General features: G+C 37.8%; 1 protein-coding gene and 1 long non-coding RNA gene across 3 annotated transcripts in view; one reads left to right on the top strand and one right to left on the bottom strand.

Moving 5' to 3' along the window:
- Window positions 1-48: 48 nt before the first annotated feature.
- suclg1 (succinate-CoA ligase GDP/ADP-forming subunit alph) lies at window positions 49-25,334 on the top strand. Of its 2 annotated transcripts, XR_005206347.1 has the most exons (10): window positions 49-194; window positions 3,315-3,415; window positions 7,653-7,769; window positions 7,977-8,189; window positions 9,323-9,380; window positions 10,880-10,963; window positions 15,158-15,309; window positions 19,135-19,323; window positions 24,909-25,004; window positions 25,210-25,334. XR_005206347.1 is itself a non-coding variant. In XM_037765465.1 (9 exons), exons 1-9 carry the CDS (start codon window positions 161-163, stop codon window positions 24,933-24,935), a joined length of 975 nt encoding a protein of 324 aa, XP_037621393.1. In that variant the 5' UTR covers window positions 49-160; the 3' UTR covers window positions 24,936-25,334. The 2 variants fall into 2 exon arrangements, 1 of the variants encoding a protein (XP_037621393.1); XM_037765465.1 differs by having other exon boundaries at window positions 24,909-25,334.
- LOC119485756 overlaps window positions 19,525-26,824 on the bottom strand; it is a 199,019-nt gene continuing 191,719 nt past the window's right edge. Inside the window, exon 3 of the long non-coding RNA XR_005206358.1 lies at window positions 19,525-19,589. This is a non-coding gene — a long non-coding RNA (uncharacterized LOC119485756). The remainder of the gene's footprint in view (window positions 19,590-26,824) is intronic.

Below are 26,824 nucleotides of genomic sequence, written 5' to 3'. Positions count from 1 at the left end.
ATAATTATAAATGACTACAGGAACCCCGGACTTTACTATAAATCAATAAAATATTTTCAAGCTCATTTAAAAATCTATATTTCGTGAGGGATGTTTGTGGTCAGCTAAGATCCGGTTGTCGGGTCCTCAACCTCGGGTTGTCATTGGTGAATGACCGAAGATGTCTCACAGCAGGTTGTTAGCCAGGCTGCTTTGTAAGTATCTATTTACTAATTATCTTGAACAGTTTGACAGCTTTAGTGTCTGTAACATAAGTATGCTCATGTGCTGTACTTAAGCTGAGCTTTACAGGCTCACAGTGTGTTTAGTTAAAGCTCCCTTTGGTTGTCTGTCAGTTAGCTTCCAGGCTAGTTAGCCACATTAGCATGCTAACTGTCTGTGTTATTATAACTCACTGACAGTTAGCATGCCAGCTAACTAGCCAGCTAACTAGCTAATGTCCAACTCTAACTCCCTGCCTGTTTGCTCCCAGGCAAGAGCAAGTATAGATCTTTGACCTTGCATGTCCTCTCCACTAAATGTAGCTCCATTCACTCTATGAAGTGGCTCATGTTATTTGTCACCCAGCAGTGATTTGAAGCAGCTGCATTAGCTGTTCAGTCAGTCAGTCAGTCAGTCTGCAGCATGCATGCTTAGCTTTACAGCTCTGAGCATGCTTTTTTTTTAAGATATCTGATATCTAAATTCGCTTTAGACGATGTATTTAGTGGCAACAGCTATAGTTTGATGGATTATTAAGATATAATCATAGTTTAGTAGCTGTCACTTTGATAGCACATTGAGCTAAAGTGGACCATTGGACTTTGCACAGTGTCCTTATCCTGTATGTTGTCTCTGACAGAAGACCAAAGTTCAGTCAGTGAGGGTGAATACTGCTTGTTTATGTTAGCCTAGAAATGTGTCCATATGCAAAACCAAAATATATTGCTTTATCAAATCTTTTAATAAAATCTAGTCACAAGCTTCAAGACCATATAGAGGATCTCTGGTAATCATCAGTTCTCTTCTTTTTACCTTATTTGACCTTTTATTTTGGTACAAGGCATCTTTTCTGATGCCTTTTTATTGCAGTGTTTTACCTCCTCACATTTGATGGAGGAAAACCTATTAACCTTATGTATTGAATTAATTAGCTTAAGGTTTCAGAAGGTCACAGTGTCATATCATCTGTTTATGGAGCAAAATCTGATGGAAGTCTTGTTTAATAAGTTTAAGGCTGCACTTACCGATTTGTTTTTCAATTTTTTTGTTAATTAACTGGTTTGCAAAATGTCAGAAAGTGAAGAAAAAAAAAAGGCCACCACAAGTTCCCTGCACCCTGGATGACATTTGTGAAGCTGTGTTCAAATGTTTGGCTTTTTACTTATACTTAAAGGTGCTAAATTCAATATTCACAGCATTAATATAGCAGCAAATAACTATTTGCTATGTAAAGATATAGAGGAGTAATGTCTACCTGAGCAGAGAATGAAGTCACTCTCCCTCTGTGTGTGTGTGTGTGTGTGTGTTGTAATCCGAGCCTCTCTATGCCTTCTTTAAGCAGCCGAGCCGGACACGCGTGAATTTTAGTGCATATTAGGGCGCATTTACACCAAATCCGGTGACGAACGGCGTCTCAATGCTTTCAGAATCAGGAATACTTTATTGATCCCCGAGGGCAAATGGGGGCATTACACTTGCTCTCATATAAACATAAGAAATGTAAGAAAATAGAAATAAAGGAGTATGCAACATGTAAATTATGTACGTAATGCTTGTAAAACATACATGCAAATACACTGAATTTCTGGCTGGAAAAGTGATGTGAAGAGAAACTGCTATTAATATTGTTAATTAAAACCATATTGAACACTAAGTTGAAACATCTGTCCAACCAGTCACCATGTCCGTAGTAGCTCATAGGGAGGTTGTGCAGCATGGTACTAGTTTTACCTGTAGGGTAAGGTTGTTATTTAACAACTTTCTCTTATCAGTTGTCTCACAGTATAATACAACTTGTCAGAGCCTCCTCACTTGCACTTTCACCTGAATTGCTACTTACTGCAGTATGTTTAAGCCTGGGATCTGAAAACAGCCGTCTGCAGCTGCATTAAACAGAGTTGATAAGAGCTGTGGGACTAAACTGAACCATACAGTTATGTGTGGGCTGGAAAGGCTTTTGTCTTTAGCAAAATAAACTAAATATTGCAGAACTGGATGATGATTCTCTGTGAGTTTGTCCCTATGACTACATGTAGACATTTAATGTAATGTCAATTGTATTAAATGTAGCAGGGATGCACCGATATGATACTAGATCGCATATCGGGCGATACTACATATTTTATACTGGAATTTTAATTCCTGTTTAAGTTTTGACCGATTTGTTGCTGCATTAAAAAGGTTTAATTGTAATTCCTGTTAATTTTGAAGATTTTATTGCAAAGTTGCTGGTGTATGATTTATTATTTTGATAATAAATAACAATTCACAAAATTTATTTTTGATAAAATGTATTAATTAAATCTAAATTGTTTTGTTATCTATGTATTTATTTTTTACATTTTGTTTTACAAAGTTAGGGAATTAATGTTTAAGTCATGCCTGATGTTGGTTTACACAAGTCACTTCCACACAGTGAGGCATACAGCTTATTAATTAAACACTGGTATCGGATCTGTTCTCGTTATCGGCTGATACCCAAAGCCCAGGTATCGCTATCAGTATCGGGATTGAAAAAGTCGGAGCGGTGCATCCCTAAAATGTAGTGAATACTGTTATTCCACTTCACAAAATATGCTTTTAAATACATGCAGTTACCCATTTTAGCTCACAGTATACAAAATGTGCTGGTTATATCTTTATCTCTCATACATTTCCTTCAGTTGTTGACACCATAACAGCTCCACAGCATAAGCTAATTAAAAAATAGTACATCTTAGAGAACTAAGGTGCAGTAAAATCAGCTGTCAAGTCTGAAGAAAAGCTGAAATTGTAGGTCAGCAACAAGAAAAGGTGATTGCAGAAGCAAAGAGATTGTTGCCAAAACACTGAGTCTGAAGTCTTAGAAGACAAGTGAATATACGGTTCATATTTTAACGTTTTACTATACACTGTGACAAGAAAGAGGCTTGCTATTGTTGAGAAAAAAAGTGTTTTGAGTTTCCTTTAATTAATTTTTTGAATGACAGCTTATCTTTATGTATTTGCACACCTTAATTGATGCAAAAAAAAATGTCACGTGCATGTAACAGTAGAGTTATTGCCCCTCTTTAAAGTGAACAAGGGGATAGGAAGATAGAGGAGTATTGACCCCGTTCTCTTTCTCCATTCAGTGCAGCAGAGTGGAGTCAGGCACTGTTATACAGCATCAAGACAGAACCTCTACATCTCCAAGACCACGAAGGTCATCTGCCAAGGTTTCACGGGGAAGCAGGTTTGTACTGACGACTTGTTACATCCCCTGTTTTTTTTATTATTGCTCCACATCAGACTGGGTTACTGTAATATTGTGAAATCTCAGTTTTTCCTTACTACGCACACAATTCCTCATTCTCTGTGTGAAAAGACTTTCTGTATGACTGTAAGATCTCCAGAGATTCTATAAGTTATCAATATTTCCTTCACTTGTTAATATTTTCACAATTGATTTCCATCTTGGTGAACCTGTGGAGTTTACTAAATTATGTAAATTCAAGTCAAGTTTATTTTATTTATATAGCCCAAAATCACAAGTTTGTCTTTTAAAATCGGTACAATAGACGCCACCCTCTATCCTTTGACCCTCAGTTAAGATAAGGAAAAACTCCTCTGCTGCCTCAGGAAGAGCAAAAAAATGTCCTGCACAATACCTGCAGAACTCCTACAGGACTCCTTTAACAACTGAAACATATTGCTTTGGGGCTTTTTGGTCTCTCTCAGGGCAGACATACATATAATGGATTTCATCTATACAGAGTAGACAGTAGTAGCATTAGTAGGATAACAATAGAGTAAAACAGAATTACAGTAATAGGTCAACTTAAGTTAAAACAATTTTAATTATTAACCTCGCTGTTTGCATGATCCTGTTTAAAAAAAAAAAAAAAAGAATAATAGCTAGAGCATTCATTCTTTGTTCAGCAGAAACACATTGTATGCTAATGATGACCTCATTAAGTTACACTACATGCAGAATGTAACAAAACTATCAAAACATCTTTGCACTTGTTCTGCTCATTAAAATGAGCATATCTCAAAACCTAAAAAAAGTGTATAGTTCAAATAACTTAAGGATTGTTAAGGAAAAACATGTCTGATTTAAAAAAAAAAAAATTGATTTATTTATGATACAATTTCAATACTTTTATCAAATATGGTTTATTGATTTATATAACCTTTTAGCTTAGGTTGTACAGATTTTAGGGATATGAAGAATTTGAAGATACTCCAAGAAATGACATCACAATATGCAAAAATACCAATGTAGTGGACCATTTTTTATTACAGAGTTCAAAGGGTTAAATAAATATCAAGTATAATTTAAAGAGTTTCAAGCATAGTGCAAACATATTTGGAGTAAAGCCAAGACTGGATCTGAGCAAATATTTTTTTATTTTTGTAGTATTATTCATGAAGATATTTATAATCTGTTTAAATGCTGAAATGCCTTGGATCAGTTGATTCTGTTGTAATGTATCTCACTGTTCTTGTGATGTAATAGTTATTTATTTCCCTTTTAAGGCCCATAAATCAGGTTAGATTCTGTTTTTATTTTAGCTAGTTTTGAAGAAATTGATTTCTACTTAGACTTTAGTGTTTTCCCCCCCTGTGACTACCCTTCGTCATTGTTTTAGTCGATGATAATATCTTCCAGTTATTCTTCAAAAACGTGAAAAAGCTCAGGTGATTTCACTTTGAACCGTGTCCACTCAAGGAGAATAAAAACCTTGGCAAGTGTGTTCAACAAGCCAGAAACATGGACTTTACAGATTTATATCCCCCCTCTGTCCTTACGCACATCCCATTTTTCATCTCCCATTTTCTCTTCAACATAATAAAAGGTTGTTAAATATAGTTCCAGTGAACACTCCGGGTAATTAGAAAGGGATGAGAAATGAAGCAAGTGCTATTGAGTGCACATTGTCGTGTCTTTCTGGCTTGATAAGCAAGCAATTTTGCAAATTTATTGTCCCAACGTTTGCGATAATAATGACTGGCAAAAACAGCAGAGTTAGCAGAAGGTGAAGGAGTATATTACAATTTGGGGAAAAGATGCTGATTCATAGCTTCTAATTCCTCTTAATAGGCTAGTTATAATTTTTACATGAAGGTCATTTATTTGCAATTGTGGTTATGACCCTTGGCGACTTTATCTACATTGTTTCAGCATCTTCAGTAATAATTAACTGACTGCAGACTTTTAGGATTTATTCAGCAGAACATTTACACTGCCTCGATGCATTCATTTTCTGGGAAAGTACAACAGAGATTCTCTCACAATATTTTACCTCCTAAAATATGTTGTACTCCCTTTAGTGTTATTGCTGCTTCATCTTGTTTATTTTCATTTCAAATGGGGCCTGATGGTGATATTTGTACCAAACACATAACACGATGAGCAGCAAGTAATAACAGTTGGCTGAGATTACCAGCATCGGTGTCCTTCTCTTTATCTGCACATATTAACCTCTTAACATCCAGTTTCCACCTTTTCCCCTCATATATTCTGTATCAGCTTGTTACAGCTCGTCATTGAAGCTGTACCATGTTTACGCTGAGTGAAATATTCAAACCCTAAACTGCATTTTGACAAGCGTATTTGGTTAAATTTTTTTAATTTGCCGTTTCCAAGGTCAATAACAAAACTCTAAACTCAATCTACAGTATGTTTTTTTTATGGCTGCACTTTTCCATCAAATGAAAATATTCTAATTATCTTATGTCTTTTCTTTTATACATTATTTCCAAATATGTCTGACATATTTGGTATCTGTGGGTTTGAACAAAGTTTGGCTGCACAGCCTGAGTTTGTACTGATTTACCCTCCGGTGAGTTACAAGAGGTTAACTTTACAATCCATTAGGGCTGCAACTAACGATTATTTTCATTGTCGATCAATGTTTTGATAATTTCCTTTATTAGTTGTTTGGTCTATAAAATGTCAGAAAATGGTGAAAAATGTTGATCATTGTTTCCCCAAAGCCGAAGATGACGTCCTCAAATGTCTTGATTTGTCCACAACTCAAAGATATTCAGTTTACTGTCGTAGAGGAGTAAAGAATCCAGAAAGCATTCACATTTAAGAAGCTGGAATCAGAGAATTTTTTATTTTATTTTTTTCTTAAAAAAAATACTCAAACTGATTATCAAAATAGGTGGCAATTAATTTAATAATTTAAAACTAATCAATAAATTGTTGCTCTACAATCCACTATACAGTTTAATATAGAGCTAGAAATTACAAGAATTTGGCAGGACAGAATTGCCAAAATGTTTATATGTTAATACATTTATTTTTCAAATGTAAAGTGTATACGCTTAGTACATACAGTATCTTGGTCGCAATTCTTTAAAAAAACGAAAAAAGGAAAGAAAAATGACTATTGACTGATGCAGCAATGGTATATATTAAAGAGAAATTGTAATAAAGTGAAACGGCACCACATCTGTCCTGCACTGTTACAAGCATGGACACAATCATAGTAGTGCTGCAACTAATAATTATTTTCATTATCGATTAATCTGCCGTTTATTTGTGTCCATCCCAGTTTCTTAGTCCAAGTTGATGTCTTCAAATGTCTTGTTTTGTCAGTCCAAAACCCAAAGATATTCAGTTTAATATGATTATAAAACAGAAAAAAGCATTTTCTGCCATTTTTGCATGAAAAATTACTTACTTACTAACGATTATCAAAATAGTTGGCCATTATTTTTCTGTCGATCGACTAATCGATTAGTCAACTAATTGTTGCAGCTCTAATTCATAGTATCTATGTGGTTGATTACTTCCATCGATGCTTTCTGCAACGCCACTTTAATGTCTTTACCTCCTCATAAGTACAGCTTACACACACCAGATGTATGTTAGAATTTGTGTTAGTCATGACTATTCAATTAAATGATGGCAATAAAATGTGTACACTTTCTCTATTCTTATGTTTTGACAAATTAAGAAAAACTTCTTAAATGAAAAGTTAGATGCGTTTCTGTTTGGGTTGGAGCAACTGAAACGACTTCATGAATGTCAGGAATGCAATCTTTCAGCTGTGGCAGCGCAGCCATGACAGGCTCCCTGTAGCCTACATGGAAGTGACAGTATATGTGAAATCTATTTCTCTCTTGGGAGATATTTTACAGTCGGTGTTGGAGAATATCCAAAGCCGCTTTTGATTTGTTTTTCAAATATTCTGCAAGGAGATTAAACTAAGCCTAAATCATTATTTATCTGTCAGGAACATTTTTGATTTCTTCTCATCGAATATATTTACCAGTAGCTGAATCCCCTGGAACAACCCAGCCTCGCTTCTGTATCCATCCCTTTACTCAGCAGCACAGGTGATTAATCCTGGATGGCAGCATATTTCCTCCTTCCTCCCTGTCTGTAATGATATCTCAAGGTTGACGCTACAGAAAGTGTCTGTACCCCACCTCATTACACACTCATATACACACTGACTCCTCTTTCGTTGTAGGGAACGTTTCACAGTCAGCAGTCTCTTGACTATGGATCCCAGTTAGTTGGAGGTGTTTCCCCCGGCAAGGGTGGTAAGACGCATCTCGGCCTGCCAGTCTTCAATTCGGTCAAGGAGGTACGTGTGACTCCTCATCCGTCTGTGGTTGTCCTTTTTATAATCTGTTATATTGAAGCTGAAATGTCTGATATGGATCTGACAAATTTGCTGCTAATATCCTGTGCAGCTTTTTACAGATTTACAGAAACATTAGGTGGCACTATTTCATAACTTTAGAATTTCCATTTTTAATGCGCCGCCACTACCTTTTATTCCTCGCCTCAGGCAAAGGAGGGCACAGGGGCAGACGCCACTGTGATTTATGTGCCTCCTCCGTTCGCGGCAGCAGCCATCATCGAGGCCATTGATGCCGAGATCCCCTTGGTGGTGTGCATCACTGAGGGCATCCCCCAGCAGGACATGGTACGAGTCAAACATAAGCTCCTGCGCCAGGGCACCACCCGCCTCATAGGCCCCAACTGCCCAGGAGTCATCAATGTAAGCTGTCACACACACACACACACATACACACACATACACACACATACAGTATACTATTGCATGTGCTTTTTTGTGGCTACGTGCTGGCAATAGGTATTATTATGGAGGTGTTATGTTTTTGGATTGTCCGTCCGTACGTACTTTCTCGTGAGCCCGATACCTCAGGAGCACCTGGAGGGAATTTCTTAAAATTTGGCACAAACATCCACTTGGACTCAAGGATGAACTGATAAGATTTTTTTGGTTAGAGGTTAAAGGTCAAGATCGTTGTGACCTCATGTCCCTCCCATTCTCGTGATATCTCAGGAACCCCTCGAAGGAAATTTCTTAAAATTTGGCACAAATATCCACTTGGACTCAAGGAACAGTCCAATAATTTGGAGGTCAAAGGTCACTGTGACCTCACAAAACAGGTTTTTGGCCATAACTAAATAATTCATATGCGAATTATGAACATTTCACAAATGTCAAACAGGATGAAATGATGAAGTAATGGCATTTTGGACAGACATGAATGTAAACTGGTTGGTGGATCCATACAACCACAAGGTGGTAATTCTATTTATTTATTTATTTATTTTTGGTTGTGGCTGAGAGAGCTGAACGTACAGTCTTCCTCTCAAGGATCCAGTAGTAATTCAGATTTACTGCATTAATATTATTTTTCCACAGTGAATACAAGGCAAGTAAACCCTTTAAGGAGCACAATTTACTTACAGTATACTGCTGCTGCTGCTGCTGCTGTTTGTTTTTTGTATGTGTATTCGGTAGTAATAAATAATGCCAGTTATATGGGTGGAATAGCCCAGGTTTTTGTGGATTTTAAAGTATAGCAAACTTTGCATTTTGACAAAGAACTTGAAGTAGTTATTCTCATTTAATGGAATCTGTGCAGTGAATATTCATTGAGTTTCTTTGGGTTTATTTAAATTGAGCTTATGGCGTAGAAAAAAAGCTAAATAATAAATTACTGTGTTCCATAGTGCAGCTTTTTAAAGTTGGAATGAGTAATACAACATTACCAGTGATATCGAGCAGAAGTAGTAGTAGTTAAAAATAATCATATACGTGTATGTCATAGTAAATGTTCTTTATTTAAATTAAAAATCCAAAATGTGTCTTTTCTGCAGCCTGGAGAGTGCAAGATTGGGATCATGCCAGGCCACATTCACAAGAAGGGAAGAATTGGTGAGATGTCCTAATTTTTCAATGAAATTCATGAAATCAGACACTTTAAATTCTTTGTTTAGATCTTTGAGCATTTAATTTATACCCGAAAATATAATCTGGCTCTCAAATGCTGAGGGTTATTTTATTTAGGATTATTACAATGGGACTCTGGAGGACAGTTTTTGTGTCAAATTACTGATTTCTTAAGTAAGTAGCTGTGTAATAAGCGGGATAATGTACAGCTAGCGGGTCATTGTTGTGAAATATCGCCCTGAAGGGGTACGCTTGGCGTCAGGGTGCCACATCGCCCTGTCTGGGTTCATTTCACAACAATGACCGGCTCGCTGTACATTATCCCTTACATATTTGCTGAATGACAGCTTACATGTTTGTGTCTATAAACACAAATATCTGAGGGTTCTCAAACTACAATTTTTAAAGTGTGATGGAACAGAAAAGAAAAAAAAACTTTATTCTAGGGGCTGTCAATCGTTTAAGATATTTTATCGCGATTAATCACATGATTGTCCATAGTTCATCACGATTAATCGCAGATTAATCACACATTTTTTATCTGTTCAAAATGTACCTTGCCTAGATTTGTCAAGTATTTAATACTCTTATCAACATGGGAGTGAACAAATATGCTTGCTTTATGCTAATGTATGTATATATTTATTATTGGAAATCAATTAACAACACAAAACAATGACAAATATTGTCCAGAAACCCTCACAGGTACTGCATTTAGCATAAAAAAAATGCTCAAATCATAACATGGCAAACTAAAACTGCATGTGATTATCAGTGGGCATGTCTGTAAAGAGGAGACTCATGGGTACCCAGAGAACCCATTTTCATTCACATATCTTGAGGTCAGAAGGTCAAGGGACCCCTTTGAAAATGGCCATGACCATTTTTCCTTGCCAAAATCTATCACAGGTTTGGAGCGTTATTAAACCTCTTTGGCGTCAAGTATCACATGGTTGGTACTAATGGATTCATTAGGTTTTTTTAGTTTCATATGATACCAGTATCTACCCTCTAGCTTTAAAACTGAGCCCGCTACAACCTAAAAATCACAAGTTGTGTTAATTCGTTGAAGAAATTAGTGGCGTTAAAACTAATTTGTGTTATTGTATTAACTTTGACAGCCCTACTTTATTCATATCAATACCTTTCTTCCCAAATTAAACACTGTACTTAAATCGTAGTTGGAGCTTCTGTTGACAGCTTGATGAGCAGTGTGTGCTGCTGTTGACCAGTGAACCTTTTACAGGAAGTCTGTTTTTACAGTAAATCAACTGCCATCATTCCCAAAGCACAGACAGAACAGCTGTTACAGCTGCGATCTCTTCTACTTTTGCTGTCATGATGAAACGATTAATTCATTGTTAGACAAAAGATGACAGATTTATTATATGTCATTTTATGACCTATGATTCGAGCAGTGTTTTAGTTGTGATTTTACAAAAACAAATGGAATAATAAAATGATGTTTTTTATCTTTCTTTCAGGTATTGTGTCTAGATCGGGTACCCTGACATACGAAGCTGTGCATCAAACTACACAAGTCGGCCTGGGCCAGTCACTCTGCATTGGTAGGTTACTGTCCAACGACCTGTGGCATACTGAATTTAAATTTAGCACTCAGTAACACCGCTCTTAGTTTAACATCCAGACGATATTAAAACAAGCAATAAGCTGGAACTGAAAGAACAAATTGATCCTGATACCGTGTATTGCTTTATGGGTTGTTGGAAGAAGACACAGGAAATTCAACAGAGAATAATGGAGGAGATTTTATTTGTATGTGTTGCATTTGACTTGAAGACAGGATGGTGACTTTATACCAGTCACTCAACATCACATGTCTACATTTGATTTGAGCCTCTTTGTTAATGTTGAGACCGAAGCCGTGAGTTACAAGACAGAAGAAGAGGGCTGTTGTCATGTTTCTATACTGTCGTCTGCCATCTTTGAAGGGCACCGATGAGACCGAACAGACCGATCAAGTGGCACAGATTCAAGTGAAAACTTTCTGTCTGCTTTCAAATTTCTTTGTCCTGAAAACCTTGAAAGTGCAATTCATCTCCTGTGGTTCTTGATCACATTATCGCATAAAACAAAGGGATTTAAATCTGAAAGACCTTGCCATAAAAGAGTCCATGAATATCCTTAAGAAGCCAAACCATTCACAGAGCATTGATTTCATGAATGGTTTTCAGCTGCTGCTTGTCTTTCGATTCCTTTTATTTCCTGCAGAAGCTAAATGTTTTAAACCCTGGTAGATACAAACCAGGTCACGTATGATTTGCAGGTGAATACAGTAATTATGGCAATTCCCGGCGAGTACAGATCAGACACGAAAACGAAAATAAGCAGTGAAAAATATTTTTAGTAAACTGAAACTGAATAAAAACTAAGTCCGTTAAGAAAAACTAAAACTAAACTGAGACTATATTTCCTGGTTAAAAAAAAAATTTATGAAAGCTAAAACTAAACCTTTCTGAAAAACTGAAACTAAACTCAAACCAGCAAACACACTCAAACAAACTAAACTAAAATTAAATTGAAAAGTCAAAACTAAATCAAAATAAAAAAAGTAATTGAATATTCAAAACTATGATATATTATATTTCTGAGCTTTCACACCGCAAATAAAGGCGTCAACCAATCACGTTGTGCAGAACGGGTTGAGTTGTGCCTATAGGCTATTTATGAAACAACAACAACACAGAGCCTCCAAACCAGGACGTCAAACTTTATTATTCCTTTTAACCTACACAAAGGCAGCGCAGACCAGATCCACTCCATCCATTCTTACCTTTCACAATAAAAGCCCTAGACATATAATATATAACATATTTGCAGGCAAGTATTTTCATGTCTTTTTATTCGTCTAGCCCCCGGTGTGTAAAGGCTTGTCTTTTCTTCCCCAAAATTTTCCACAGCCTTGTTTCTGTAATTTTCTGATTTCTTTCTACTGTGGATTAGCGACACATGCAGTTTTATAACACGACCTGAAGCTGGGACGTTATATGTGGTACAATGTTTATTGCTGTCAAAGATTAATCTCACTAACCTAATTTATTCTCTCATCAATCTCATGTTGCTCCTTATTGTCATTCTCAGTGAAATGTTCAGTTGAGAGCTTGTACCATGTCTGTTGTTGATGCAGCTGTACATATCAGCCCATCTGTTTTAAATCCATCAGACCATCTAGACTTTCCGGTAATGATGCCATTATACCCAGCTCTATTACTTCCTGGCAACACAGCAAGTATAAAGGTTAACTATTTTGCAAAAACAAATTCCTTCAGCCAACTTATCTACCAGCAGAAAATCTATATTAAAGGCCTCGCTAGATGCCGAAATTAACTGAAAAACAACTTGGCTTCATTATTATTTAGACATTTTAATTATGGAGTGTCCTCTAGCCAGACTTCATAAAGCCAGTGCTGCAACAGTATTAAATATTGCAGAGTTCATTAAAAAGGTTTATTGGTGGTTCTGCTAGTGACTTCCTAAGTCTGAGCATGACCTAGGGGCTACAGCAAATTACAGTTAATACAATATTTAATATCACTGTCATCTTTGTTGCTGGTAATGTGCTTCTCTTTGATTATTATTCATGTAATTTTTTTCTTGGTATTGCCAGGTTTTTTAATGGTAAGAATATAAATCTAGGTGACGTTTTGTCAGTGGAGATTTATCTCGGGAAGGTTTGCCCGTGCTTTTATAGATGCTTTTTTGTGGAAATTTAAAAAAAGAAAGATGATTATTAGACCCTTGTGATTTGCATCATAAGTCACGATCCTTGGAAGGGAAAGGTGTCATTAAACTCCCATGCAGAGATAAAGCTGGATTGAAACAGTTATAAGATTAAACAAACGTTTAACGTGACTTTGAAGTAAAATTGAGATATGCTGCTCCGATAACCTCAGTCCAGTTTAACATTATTTACGAAAAACGTGTTGCGCTTCTACACTTTCTGGGGCATTCCAGTTATGCAGCAACATATCTTTCCCCATGAATTACTTCCTCATATTTTCTTTCAAATGTGTCAAATATTTATAACAGATGGCTTAAATTATAGATTAAGGTCTTCTTTATAACATTAACAAAGAATGATGCACATTAAAAATACTTTATTTTTTTACACTCAAAAAAGTATAATAGGGTGAGCATAAATTTTTCTTTTTTCATGAAGTTAATCTGTTTGTCACACTCTTTAAGTTCCACCCTGTTAAATATATACCAATATAAACCAGTCTACCCACAAGGATTATTATTTGAGTACCTGGGATTGGCCAATATGTTTTCCTGACAGTTAAACGTGTCACTATTCTTATATAATGGAAATAAAAGTAATGAGGCTGAAATGTTGCAGCATAACAGGAATGGCCGTTCTGTTGTTAGACTCATTTATAAACAGCTATAATCAATATTTTTATATTAACAAAGGGGTCGCTTGTAGTGACCAACCTACAGAGAATTAACACCGGACTCTGCAGTTCCCCTCATCTCTATGAAGCATTTTAGCATCTTTCAGTTCATTGATTAGGTCTTCCGGCCCGCAACTTGACTGTTTTGATTCACTCTCACCGCTTTCATAGAGTCGTTGTTGACATTATTACACAATGAAAACGCTCTAAAATCCCACTCTACACTTGCTCAGCACCAAACGCCAGACGAACAAATTAGCAGCTAGCTGATGAACATAATGAGCATTAGCATTTAGCAGTTAAACAGACAGAGAATACATTTAAAGCTACAGTGTGTAGGATTTGGCGACATCTATTGGTGTGCTTGCAGATTGCAACCGAGTACCCCTCCGCTCACTCCTCCCTTTCCAAAACTGCGGTAACGTGAGCTGCTGAGTGCAAAACCGTGGTAGCGCCACGTTCACCTCGCTCAGAGCCCATCCTTACCATAACAACACCACTTTAGGAGCAACGGAAGTCAGACGTCGGCTGGTGGTACCACGGTTTCACAGGCGTGTCGAAGAACTACGGTGGCCTTCAGTCAGTGTTTGTTTTGTCCCTTCTGTGCTTCTGTAGAAACATTAGGGATGCAAAACCGAATCACAAAAAAAAGAACCGTTCAATGACGGTACAAACAATTCAGACCTACTAATTATTTGATGATGTGCAGAGAAATAAAAGAGGCAATTATCTGAACACAGGCCTACATGACCATGAAGTAGCCTGCCTTATTTCATGTATAAAATCAGTGTTTATATAATATAGAAATATAATCTATTACTATCAATCAACCAATCTATTTATATATTCAAACACAATGGAAAGGGTTTCCTTTTCCCTCATGTGTAAAACAAACCGAACCGAAACCGTGACCCCAAAAAAAACGCAATACAAACCAAACCGTGGGCTTGTGGAACCGTTGCACCACTGAGAAACATGGCGGACTCTGTGAAGAGGACCCGCTCCCTATGTAGATACAAAGGGCTCATTCTAAGCTAACAAAAACACAACGATTCTTAGTTTCAGGTGATTATACACTAATGAAAACATAGTTATGAATGTTATATTTCTGTTAATAGATCCCCCAAAATGTTTCACACTGTTCCTTTAATTGAATACGTCCTAAAGCCACTTTTACAATCTAAGTGCTGATTATTAGACCATATTGACAGAGAAGCTGTAGGTTCCACCTGCTTCAGGTGTTATCCCACTCTCTGGCTGAAAAAGCTATGTGATCCTCAAATATTCACAGGATTTATCCTCTCAGAGTCTTGAGTATACAGCAAGTATTTGATTTGTCGTCTGCAGGTATTGGCGGGGATCCATTCAACGGTACAAACTTCATAGATTGTCTGGAGGTGTTCCTGCAGGACCCCAAGACAGAGGGCATCATCCTTATTGGAGAGATTGGTGGCAATGCTGAGGAAAATGCAGCAGAGTACCTCAAACAGCACAACTCTGTAAGAACACCTTCTATTTTACCTCACTCTCCTTGTAATATCCTCTGCTAAAGCACTTCTGTTTGTATAAAAAATCCTTCTCTGAAATTACCTCTTAGTCATGCCCTTTCAAATCTATCAGCTGAACACTGGAAACCATCATATGTGCAGAACAAAGTGTCCTTTCTTTTTCATCACAGCCTCAGGCTGTCTCTCTCACCTTTCTGTGTCCTTGTGATAAAGAGTGACAGATGGGATGAAGGTATGATTCACATGTTCTAGAAATCCGCAGTGTTGACGAGCAGTGAACCTTTTGCGATGCCCACATGTGATAAAGAGCAGTAGGGTGATGATTGGCTAATGTAACCAAGTTGCTGCAAACTCGTAATTGACATTTTTAACTTCACCAGGCCTGTACTTGGCATTTTGCTCCCTGCAGATGACTTTTAATCTGTTAATTTTGTCGGTGTATGTGTTTGTTTCCGTGCACGTGCGCGTTCTTATGGTGCTCTTGAGCTGAGAAAAGGATTTGATTTGCCCTCGGCTGTTCTAATGCATGCAAATCTCCCGCTGGCGTCTCGGGAGAATAACTTCTCTCGCTCAACAAATAAAGTACAAACACCCACCACCCGCTCACCTGCTCACCCAGAGTGTTGACAGCGAGGGACAGTTCAAATGAAACATGTGCATGAAAAAAAGCCCAGTAGAGCGTGGGAGTAAGCTGCAGATCCTCCGTTGAAAGTCAATTGTGTAGAAAATCGTACATAAAAAATTGTGTGCTTGGACCTTTAAATAGTCAGAGCAGAGCAGAGAGAGGTCTGGAGACATTGTTTTTACTTTGGCGCAAACTTAACTTGATTTGAATACATTTGAATTTGCGTCACCAATACACATTAACCTTGGGCAGCTCTCAGATGTGTATTTTTTTTATTAATGTGAAGCACAGTGTTGCTGGAAAGAAGTAGCGGGTGAGCTCAGCCAAAATAAATAAATACTACAAAATAGTGAAGGCCTAAAGTTGATGATAGATTCTTTCTGCTCATTGATGATCAAGATTTCGGGTTTATCAGATTTATCCAATTCAGGAGCTTCTTTATGAGATCTTTAGCACATTGATCTGTTGTGTGTATTTTATATTTATAGCCTTGAACTTGCAAGAGAAATCTGTCAACATGTTGCATTCTCATGCATAATGGAACACTTTACTCTGCTTTTAGAGGGCGAATGGGGAAAGTAGAGTTTTTTTTTTGGTCAATATTATCACAGTGACTTGCCCTATTGAATGGTAAATGGGCTTGCATTTTATGTAGCTCTTTTTCTAGTCTTCTGACCACTCAGAGCGCTTTTCACTACATGTCAGCATTCACCCATTCATACACTGATGGCAGCTAACGTGCCAATTTTGCCCATCAGGATCTAATCTAAATACTCATTCACACACCGATGGCTATGCCTTCAGGAGCAATTTGGGGTTAAATGTCTTGCTCAAGGACACATCGACATGTGACCCAGAGCAGCTGGGGATCGAACCACCAACCTTCCCACTATAATCATTCTAAATATGTTTTTCAATGAAAATGAGAATAATGATGTAAAAATTATCATTCCCTCTAATATCGCAAATCAAATGGCAATTGCAATATTTGTCAAAATAATTGCAATAAGATATTTTTTCAAAATTGTGCAGCCCTAGTACAATAGGATGCCATCACTCACAGTAAGTAAGTAAGTAAAGCTTTATTTATAGCGAGAAGTTAACTGAGAAAATATTTTTTTTAAGATGCTGCATTTCACATTAACTTGAAAAATTCTTGACTGGACACATTAAGTTCAAACTGCTCAGCGAAATACCAGGTTGAGTGTCATAATTGATTTGTGTCATGCAACATTGAATATATCGAACTCCTGTTTGAGAAAGACACATTATACCAAAAGGTGAAGAAGTATTGATTGTATCCGTCAGCGCTAAAGTTACTGTTTATCTACCGACGCCTTAATTCTGAAAAAATTCAAGAAAACAACCCTCTGCTTCCCGCTAGGCTCTGCTGTCAGATTTTATGATGCAGGGCATATTTCAAGGTTCAGTCTTCATCAGCGTCTGCGGCTTAAAACTTCAGTAGCTTAGGTGCCACTTAAAAGTCACCTGTATCAGAGGTTGCCTATCATTGCCAGAGTTTCACAGGCTTTTCGAAGTCAGAAATAGGCTTTACACAGAATAACCGCATTGCAATTTGCTTCATGCATACCAAGTAGCTCGGAGTATTTGGCACCTAAGCTACTGAAGTTTTCTCTTGATTTTTAGCCCACCCTGTCTCCACTGAGCTCAGCTAAACCTCTTGTAATTCTGTGGAAACAACGCTGAGAACTAGGAGGAAGTCCGAGGCTAGAAAAGTGTTGGTGAGCTCCATGTGTTAGTGGACATGCCAGTTTTATTCATGCCTACCTGTCATGTTTATAGGGGCGTATAATTGTCTCCGTTTGGCTTTTTTAAGCTCGAGTCCAATTTCTCACCTTGGCGCAGTGCTGTTTTGTGTTTACAGAACAAAGCCCTCCTCCAGGGCCGCACAGAGGTGGGGGAACTACCCTATTGGTCTCATAATTAAGGTAATACATCTGAACTGCTAACAGTGGAAGACAAAAGACGGGTAAAGTGAACGATAGCATAACTCCCCTCCCTGTATGCATTGTTAGTACTTAGTATCAAGGGAGGCAGGGATTAATAGAGTAATTAAACCCCTTTCGTTTGAGGTAGATTTAAGGCTTGATTCACATGAGGGTGGTTTGTTTATTCAGAACGTGATTTGACTTCTGAATACCGAGTGGGGGGTTTGCTGCTAATTTGTTTTGTGCTTACATTTTTTCAGTGCACAGAACAGATGCTTGTAACACATTTAGAGCACTTTAAAGTGATATTCCCCCTCTCTCGTCATTTCCCTGTTAAATGTGCAAGTGTTAATGTCTCATTAGCGGCGCGTTTTTCTATCCAAGGTCCTCAACATTTCCCTGGCTGATATACGTCTCGCTAGTCTTAATTATTAAAAGTCATCTCCAGTTTATATTAGCGACTGCCATCTTGTCGCTGCCAGTGTCAGGTTCTGAATCTGGAGCTGAAATAGCGGTGGGTGTCTTTTGAAGGACCTCGCTGTATTGCTTTGGCTGTTGAATGTGCCACATTCCCTCTCTGAAACCTGCCAGACTGTGTGTGTGTGTGAGTGTGCACAAAGCCGTCCTCTACAATTATGTTGTTATTCCTAAGTATGAAATATTATGCTCTACGTGCGCACACACACACACACACACACACACACACCGTCCCTCTTGCTTATGATGTTATTGCTGAAGATGAAATATTAGCTCTCTTCACCTTGGAAAGGATCTTAACTGTTGAACGTAACATCCATCAATGAGCAAGCAGCATAGACAGGCAGCGAGCTAATCAGCGCCTGCATGACAAATTACCATCTCAGAAAATGAGATGATGTGAAATGGCAGGAGCCCGAGCCCCTATCTGGTCATACACCAACCCATGCAATTAAATGGCTTGATTGACCCTTTGTTTTAATAATGCAGGCCGAGACAGAGATGGCTGCTTAGACAAGCCTGTTATCATCTGTAATGGGGGGACATGGGCTGTTTAATTTCTAATGAATGAATAAAATGCAGGTGCAGAAAGCTAATTCTCTCTATTTCTATACAGCCATCTCTTTCTTTTCACTCCCTTCCTTCTTTCCTTCCTTCCTTCAGCTAACTGCAGTCACATCCTCAACACTTTCCCTTCAGCGCATTCTCCTTTTTTCTCCATTTTCACCTCCTTTTTTTTTTTCTCTCTCCCTCTTCTGTGTCTAGGGTGCTAATTCAAAGCCCGTGGTGTCCTTCATCGCGGGGCTAACTGCTCCTCCCGGCCGTAGGATGGGCCACGCCGGCGCCATCATCGCTGGTGGAAAGGGGGGAGCCAAAGAGAAGATTGCAGCCCTCCAGTCAGCTGGAGTTGTTGTCAGCATGTCCCCTGCCCAGCTGGGCAGCACTATTTTCAAGGTGAGTCCTTTGTTTCAGCAAGATACTGTTGTGTACAGAGGCTTAAAGAATAGTAATCATGAACAGTGATGGTTGAATATGACCTTTACTTAAGTACAATTTTGAGGTGCATGTTTGTGACTTGAGTATTTTTTTTTTGTACTACTTTATACTTCTACTCCGCTAAACTTTAGAGGGGAATATTGTACTTTTTACTTCACAACAATTATCTGTAGAGATGTTCCGATACCATTTTTTCCTTCCAGATACCGATTCCAATACCTGAACTTGACATAATAATGATAAAACATGAACAAATACATACAGTTTTACTTGTAGGATTTTACACTGTGAAATATTGCCAAATGGCTGATATCTTCCTCGCTCTGACTACCGTTACACTCTCCACTAGCATCACACTGTTGTTGTTTGCTATCATCACGTGACAAACTACCTTCAATCAGTTCTTCTTCGTTACTCTAAAACAGTAGTTGCCAGTGGCTACAAGCTACATGATACATACGGCGCAGTGAAATGTGCTTTTTTGGAGCGGCGAAAAAAATTTATTTTTCGGTTAAACAAGTTGATTTTTTTTCTGGGAGTTATGGTATCGGATCGGTGCCTAGACTGGCGTACTCGCCAATAACGAATTTTGGGCAGTATCAGACGCATTTCCGATACTGGTATCGGAACAACTCTAATTATCTGACAGCTGTGCTGTTGTAGTAGTTATTTTGACATAAATCTATGATCAATATATAAATCATACACACATACAAGCTCTGCAGAAAGGGCAGCTGGTATCCGTCTATCGATACTGCAGAAAATGAGTATTGAAACCATTTCAAATATTCAGTATTGATATGTATCCATACTTCAGTATTTTTTGACTACACTAATTTGTAATAGAGTATTTTTATATTGTGGTATTACTACTTTAACTCATGTTAAAGATGTGAGTACTTCCTCCACTACTGATCCTGATAATGTGATAATATACTGTTTTGTTTTGGTCAGCATATTCAAGTTTAAAGATCTTTTACTTGGGGGTTTACCAAGAAAAGTAACCTAGTAACATTTCCATAATACTTCCACCATCTTTCATCACCGTGCAGTTACAAATGTGAGAGCGTTTACTGGGAACAAGAATTAAAAAAAAAAATTCTGGGAGTAGCAAGGTTTGAGATTGAACTTTTAATATGCCGTAAAGAGAGGCAGAAGAGAAGGGCAGAAATTAATAAACGCGTGTTGACTGCGGCTGACTTGGCGCCACTGCCTCTTTATTTCAGTTTGTCTCTGGGGAAGCACTGTTAACAAGATGTATAAAAAGTGAAAGCATGTATTACCCCCATTCATCATCTTATACTTTCATTACCACTGCTGGCACTACTGCACGCGGATATAGATTTACACGTGTTTTTTTTCTCAAAGTTTAATTCATAATCATTTTGTGTAATGATGAAAAACGTGCGACGTGGTTGCTCATTTTGCTGCACATTGTGTTCATACATCTCTGTTAATCTCATTGACCGCTGTAATCGAAGTAATAGAAGCAAGTCGGCATAATGCTTCGGGTGTGGGCAGAAACAGGGACGACCCCCGGGGGGGGGTGGAGGTGGTAGTGATGAGCTTTGAGTGGAGAAGACGTATATCTGCAGAAGTCGATGCATATGTCATAATATTTAATTAGAGGATTATCAATCATACATACAGCTGCAGTGGTTGTTTTTGGTGAAAAAACATAATACAGTGGTGCAGGGATGACTTATTTGTGTAGGCCAACCAAGAATTTAGCATCACCCTGATTCCCTCGACAAAAAGCCAATGAGATTTTTCCATTGGATTTTGGATTATTGCAGAAAATAAGGTCTGTGCCAAACATAGACAAGTTTATGATAATTACACGTTTTATTCAGCAAGATAACCTTCACAAATGAACACCACTTTTGTGATTTTTGAAGTGTAAATGCAATCAGGCAACAACAGCTGTCAGTGTGTCAGTGTGCTGACTTGACTATGACTTGCCCCAAACTGCATGTGATTATCATAAAGTGGGCATGTCTGTAAAGAGGAGACTCGTGGGTACCCATAGAACCCATTTTCATTCACATATCTCAAAGTCAGAGGTCAAAGAACCCCTTTGAATATGGCAAGGCCAGTTTTTCCTCGCCAAAATTTAGCGTAAAGTAAGTACGGCATGGTTGGTACCAATCAATTCCTTAGGTTTTCTAGTTTCATATGATACCAGTATCTTCACTCTAGCTTTAAAACTGAGCCCGCTACAACCTAGAAAATCACAAGTCGCATTAATGCATTAAAGAAATTAGTGGCGTTAAAACTAATTTGCGTTAACGCGTTATTACCATGTTAACTTTGTAAAAACTCATTAACTTACAGACAAGGGAACCGGAAGTGCTAAAATGCTAACTCAATTCCTGGTTTTAGGACTCATTCCTGCACCACTCTGTAAGAAGAGCAAAATAACCTCCTTGTCTCGACCGTACATTCATTCATTTGGTCGTGTCTAAAGTCTTTAAAGTTTGTTGTGTGCATCCTTAATAATAACTGTAAAACAGCAAGTTAGTGCATCATCAACTGTATATTTAGAGTCAAAAAGACGTATGCTGTATTTCGAGGAGTTTTCACCAAGTGAGAAGACTAGTGGCAGACACTAACAGGGCTCTTAACTTTCGAGTGGTATGTCATCAAATTGAAAAACTCTGCTGAAGATGCCTTTGTCCTCAGAGTTGCGTAAGCTCTCCCCCTCACACCATTAATCATAATAATTACAGATACACATTGCCTGCTCTGCATTAGTGTAAACAGGATGCAGCAAGCTTGCTCTGTTGAAATAATACAATTTCCCCGTCTAGCCATTTGACAAAATCATATTTTTGCCGGAGATCTTGTTTTTTGTTTTCTCTTAACGTGTTAATGTACACCTGGTAGACCGGTACATAGAAACATGAAAACATTAAAAAGAAATAGTTGAATTCACACAATCTGCACTGAGTTTATTAGAAATACAGCGTATCCGTCCTGGACCCTGGGCACAGGGAGGTGCAGAATATGTCATTTTTACAACAAGAAAAGTAGCACAATAAAAATGAGGAGGAGAAACTAGTTCATGTCTCGTAACTAAACTGGAAATATCTTCATAACCTTAAAGGGTTTAAAGGTTAAGTTTCATCTATATTCTATGTGTCTTGACATATACTGTATTGTTTCTCATTTGGAGTATTCTAAGTTTGCTAATATTACTTATAGATGCTGTAATTGTCATTGGTGTGATTTAGCTCACATTTTGATTGGTTGTTAGTGTTTCATGTCTAATGAAGATCCAGAGCTGAAACGTATCAATAAAATTGATCATATTATTATTATTATTATTATTAGAAATTGAATAATAATAATAATAATAATACTGATTCTAAAATACAAGTTTTACCCGTTAACCACACACTAAACACAACTAAAAGCTCGTGAAAATAAAAATGTTTTGAGTCTGCTTTTAAAAGGAGACACTGTCGTAGCAGACCTTGAAAACTGTATAGTATTTTTAATAAGCTCAGTGCCGACATTTCAACTACTTATTTTGCACATTTTCTCTTTGTCCACCTTTTTGTATCTATTTAAGGTTCATTAACGTTGTCCCACTAAGCCCTTATTTTCTTGATTAATAGGTTAGTTGTTTGATAAAATGTCATAAAATGTTGAAAAATGGTGATCAGTTTTTCCCCAAAGCTCAAAATGTTGTCCTCAAATGTCTTATTTTGTCCACAACTCAAAGATATTCAGTTTGCTGTCATAGAGGAGTAAAGAAACCAGAAAATATTCACATTTAAGAAGCTGGAATCAGAAAAATTTACTTTTTTTCTTAAAAGATTACTCAAACCGGTTAATCGATGATCAGAATAGTTGGCGATTAATTTAACAGTTGACAACTAATCGATTAATCATTGCAGCTCTACAATACAGTGAGAAAAACAAGGACAAAAACAACACAAATGCAGAAATCTCTCAAGTGAAATAACCAAAACTGTTCTAACTTTTTACATTATTTGTGTTCATGTAGGACACGCAAGATATATCTAGAAAATATAATTTCAAAGCCTCTAACAATGAAAATGGCACATAAAATATTTAAATATGCAGCATCGCTTGGAGTGATATCCAAAGGAATTATCAATGCCACTGGTGCAAGAACAAGATGTCAGATAATGTGTGTTTATCTCTGAAGGACTTAATTCATATGCAAGGTAGAATAATTATGACCTTTTACTTGTTTACAAAATATCTGGAACTCGTAATCATTGATGGTATCATCGTATCCTGCTCAGTATTCACAGTGAATCTTCATGCACACGTGTTCACATGTGTGCAGACAAACAGAAGCATTTAATGTCACGATTTTGTTTGTGTAACAAATTCAAAAGTCACACATCTGGCCCCAGGTGTGTTAAAGCATCACTGCTAGCTTGTAAATGTCTGACTATTTTCACATAATGTTTTTCATCGCTCTCCTCAGTTTCGAACCTGATGTTTTTTTTCACCCGTCCCTTTTGAGTGGCAACCTCTACTTTCCTCATTTTACTCCCCCCCCCCCCATTCCTCTTGACTTGACTTGTCAAGTGTCTCGCTCAGTGTCTTTTTTCCCCCTCTCTTGTCACAAACAACTCTGCTTTTACCTGGCTGCTATCATTCCTGTCTTGTACCCTTGAGTTTCTGTCTGCTACCTCGGACCACAAAGCATCTGTCTGCTTACAGTATGTCACGAATACGCCCTCGTCGTCCTCTTCCTCCTCCTTGTCTTGGCTCTCTTTCCATCCCATTACTCCTTTTTTTTTTTTGTCCTTTCATTTCCTCTACAGCTTTGTCCCTAATTACTGAACCCTGTTCTGCTCACTCTCATCTGTAAAGTTAGAATCTCCCCTCCGCACAAAATGTCTCCTCGTTCATTTCGTCCTTTCAGAAAGTCGAGGTTAGAGAGGCCGAGGTTGCCTCTCAAGCGTTTCAGAAACATGAAAATGTTTCGTCCTCAAGGTGGCAGTAGACATTCAGGTATCCACCAGCCGCAGAGGAATGGGCCAACATGTGCATGAGTGCTTGTGTGTTCTGCAGACCTGATAAATGACATTTGCATTAAGTTACTTTCCCCCTGTGGAATGGAAAATTCTTGGGGAACGACATATTCTATCATCCTACGGTTTGTGTGATATTCCCCAAATTGAATATGTAAATAGCTACATCCCTTTTAATGGCCAACATAATGCTTTCTCATTTGCAGCCACATGGTCGGACTGTGCCGATAAACACAGCTATTGTAACCTCACGCAAATCAGATTTTTGCAGACGTGTGGCCTCTATCAATCACAGGAAGTGAGCTGTTTTAGTGTTGACAACTGGAACTTACTGACATGTACAACTCTACATGATATGCACTCTCCAGAGCTCCAGCCGCCTCTGTTTCCCCGCCTCAACAGCAGATCTGATACACGGGATCAAAACTGTGTGAATTTTGCATGAATAAATCATTCGCTTCTACCTCCCTTCATTTCACTTGATGTCTTCTTCTCTCTTTCTTTTCTCCCGTCCATCTCCTGTAGGAATTTGAGAAGAGGAAGATGTTGTAAATTGTGCGAGAAGGCGCCCGACCTTTTACCCCCTGCCCTGAAATTGAGATGAACAGCCTGATTCTGGAGGTGGATATGCCCGACAGCATCTGTACACCCTGACTATTTCAACTAAAATGCGCACATTCAGTGTTTATATTGTAATTTCTGCCATGAACTTGTACCTTGCACATACCGAAAGAAATAAAACACAGTGTCCTAATGGTATCGTAAATAACTCATTGTACACATTGTAAAAGCTTTATAGATGTTTTTCTTCCTCCTCACAATGTAGACGGCCGGAGGAGGGATGCCATGGTAACCTTGGTGATCTGTTTCATTCTGTTATACTCCTGCTGTATGCCATCACTCATTTCTCTGGCTGTCCACCTGAATAAGAAAAATATTTCTCATATCTTACCTGCTGTGTTGTTTCTCTCCTTTCATATGGCACATTTTGAGAAACAGATGCAGTCTAATTATTGAATGAGCTCGTCTGTCTCCAGTTTTCTACCTTTTTTTTGAAGTAACTTGACATATATAAGAGAACAGACGGGGATACAAAAGGTAGCTTGTCAGTTACATATGGTATGTAAAGAGTCAGTTATCAGGTTTGGAGTTAAGAGGAGTGTGCTTTCATATGATTTTAATGTTAAGAGTGAAAAGGGCTGATACTACCAATTATTTTCATTGTTGATTTAAAAACTTCAGGCAACTATTTTTTTTGGCATCATTGGGCAAAAATTCCATAATAACCTTTCAGCAACTTTCTCATTTTACAGCTAAAGAGTAAACTACAAGCTGTTTCTGAAAATATGTGATGCGAGATAAAGGCATTACAGTAACAAAATATTGATTCATATTTGATCAGCGCTGCCTAGTTTGACCGTTTGATCGGAGTTCGCGAGTGATTGACAGCTGCTCAGAGACGACAGCTGGATGGCAGACCCCAGGTCAGCTCTGGTTGGTTGTTTTCCTCCGGTCTGTGAAATCTTGCAGCTGCCATTAGGAGTACCGAAGGACACAGAGGCACATGATTGTTTTTTTCAGATTACCTGTCTCATGCACTTCTGTCAGGATATAGCGACCGTTTTATAAAAATAACTTTTTTTAAATCATATTTGCTCCAATCTCGCTTACTTCAGCTTTAATCAGTCAATTATTTTCTCGCTTAATCTATTAGTTGTTTGGTCTATAAAATGTCAGAAAATGGTGAAAAATGTCGATCAGTGTTTCCCAAAGCCCTAGATGACGTCATCAAATGTCTTGTTTTGGCCACAACTCAAAGATTTTCAGGTTACTGTCATAGAGGAGTAAAGAAACCAGAAAGTATTCACAATTAAAGGACCAGTGTGTAACAATTAGGGCGATCTATTGGCAAAAATGGAATATAATATTAATAAGTATGTTTTCTTTAGTTTATAATCACTGGAAAATAGTAATTGTGTTTTCGTTGCCTTAGAATGAGACGTTTATATCTACAGAGGGAGCGGGTCCTCTTCACAGAGTCTGCCATGTTGCACCGCCATGTTTCTACAGTAGCCCAGAACGGACAAACCAAACACTGTTAACTATTCCTGATTGAGTCGATAACGTTACTCGCTCCTTCTCTCTTGCTTCACCACTCACTTCCAACATTCCAATTTTGTGGAGATTCCATTGAATTGAAGATAACTTGGTGACCTTTTGTCACGTAAATTCATGCTGTTAACCGTTACCAAGCCGTCTTGTCAGTGCTGATCTGAAAATGGAGGAAGCTGTTGGAGCTCATTAGGTGTGTTGTACCATCAAGACAGATATCTTCCGTAGAGATAAACAAAACATTCATTTTTGCCCCTTCAAAAAATATGTTTTCATTTTGTCACCTTTCTAAAAGCTCTGTGGATGTTTATTTTTTTTTTTATATTCGT

The sequence above is a fragment of the Sebastes umbrosus genome, chromosome 3 (assembly GCF_015220745.1).
Source record: "Sebastes umbrosus isolate fSebUmb1 chromosome 3, fSebUmb1.pri, whole genome shotgun sequence".
Lineage (NCBI taxonomy): Eukaryota > Metazoa > Chordata > Actinopteri > Perciformes > Sebastidae > Sebastes > Sebastes umbrosus.
This window is presented reverse-complemented; position numbering and strand designations above follow the sequence as displayed.

What these genes read in the sequence shown, in the direction of transcription:
- suclg1 (XM_037765465.1), top strand. Translation starts at nt 161, where the DNA reads ATGTCTCACAGCAGGTTGTTAGCCAGGCTGCTTT. An exon ending in ACTGCCCAGGAGTCATCAAT is followed by an intron (nt 8,190 to 9,322) that starts GTAAGCTGTCAC and finishes TCTTTTCTGCAG; the next exon opens with CCTGGAGAGTGCAAGATTGG. An exon ending in TCACAAGAAGGGAAGAATTG is followed by an intron (nt 9,381 to 10,879) that starts GTGAGATGTCCT and finishes TCTTTCTTTCAG; the next exon opens with GTATTGTGTCTAGATCGGGT.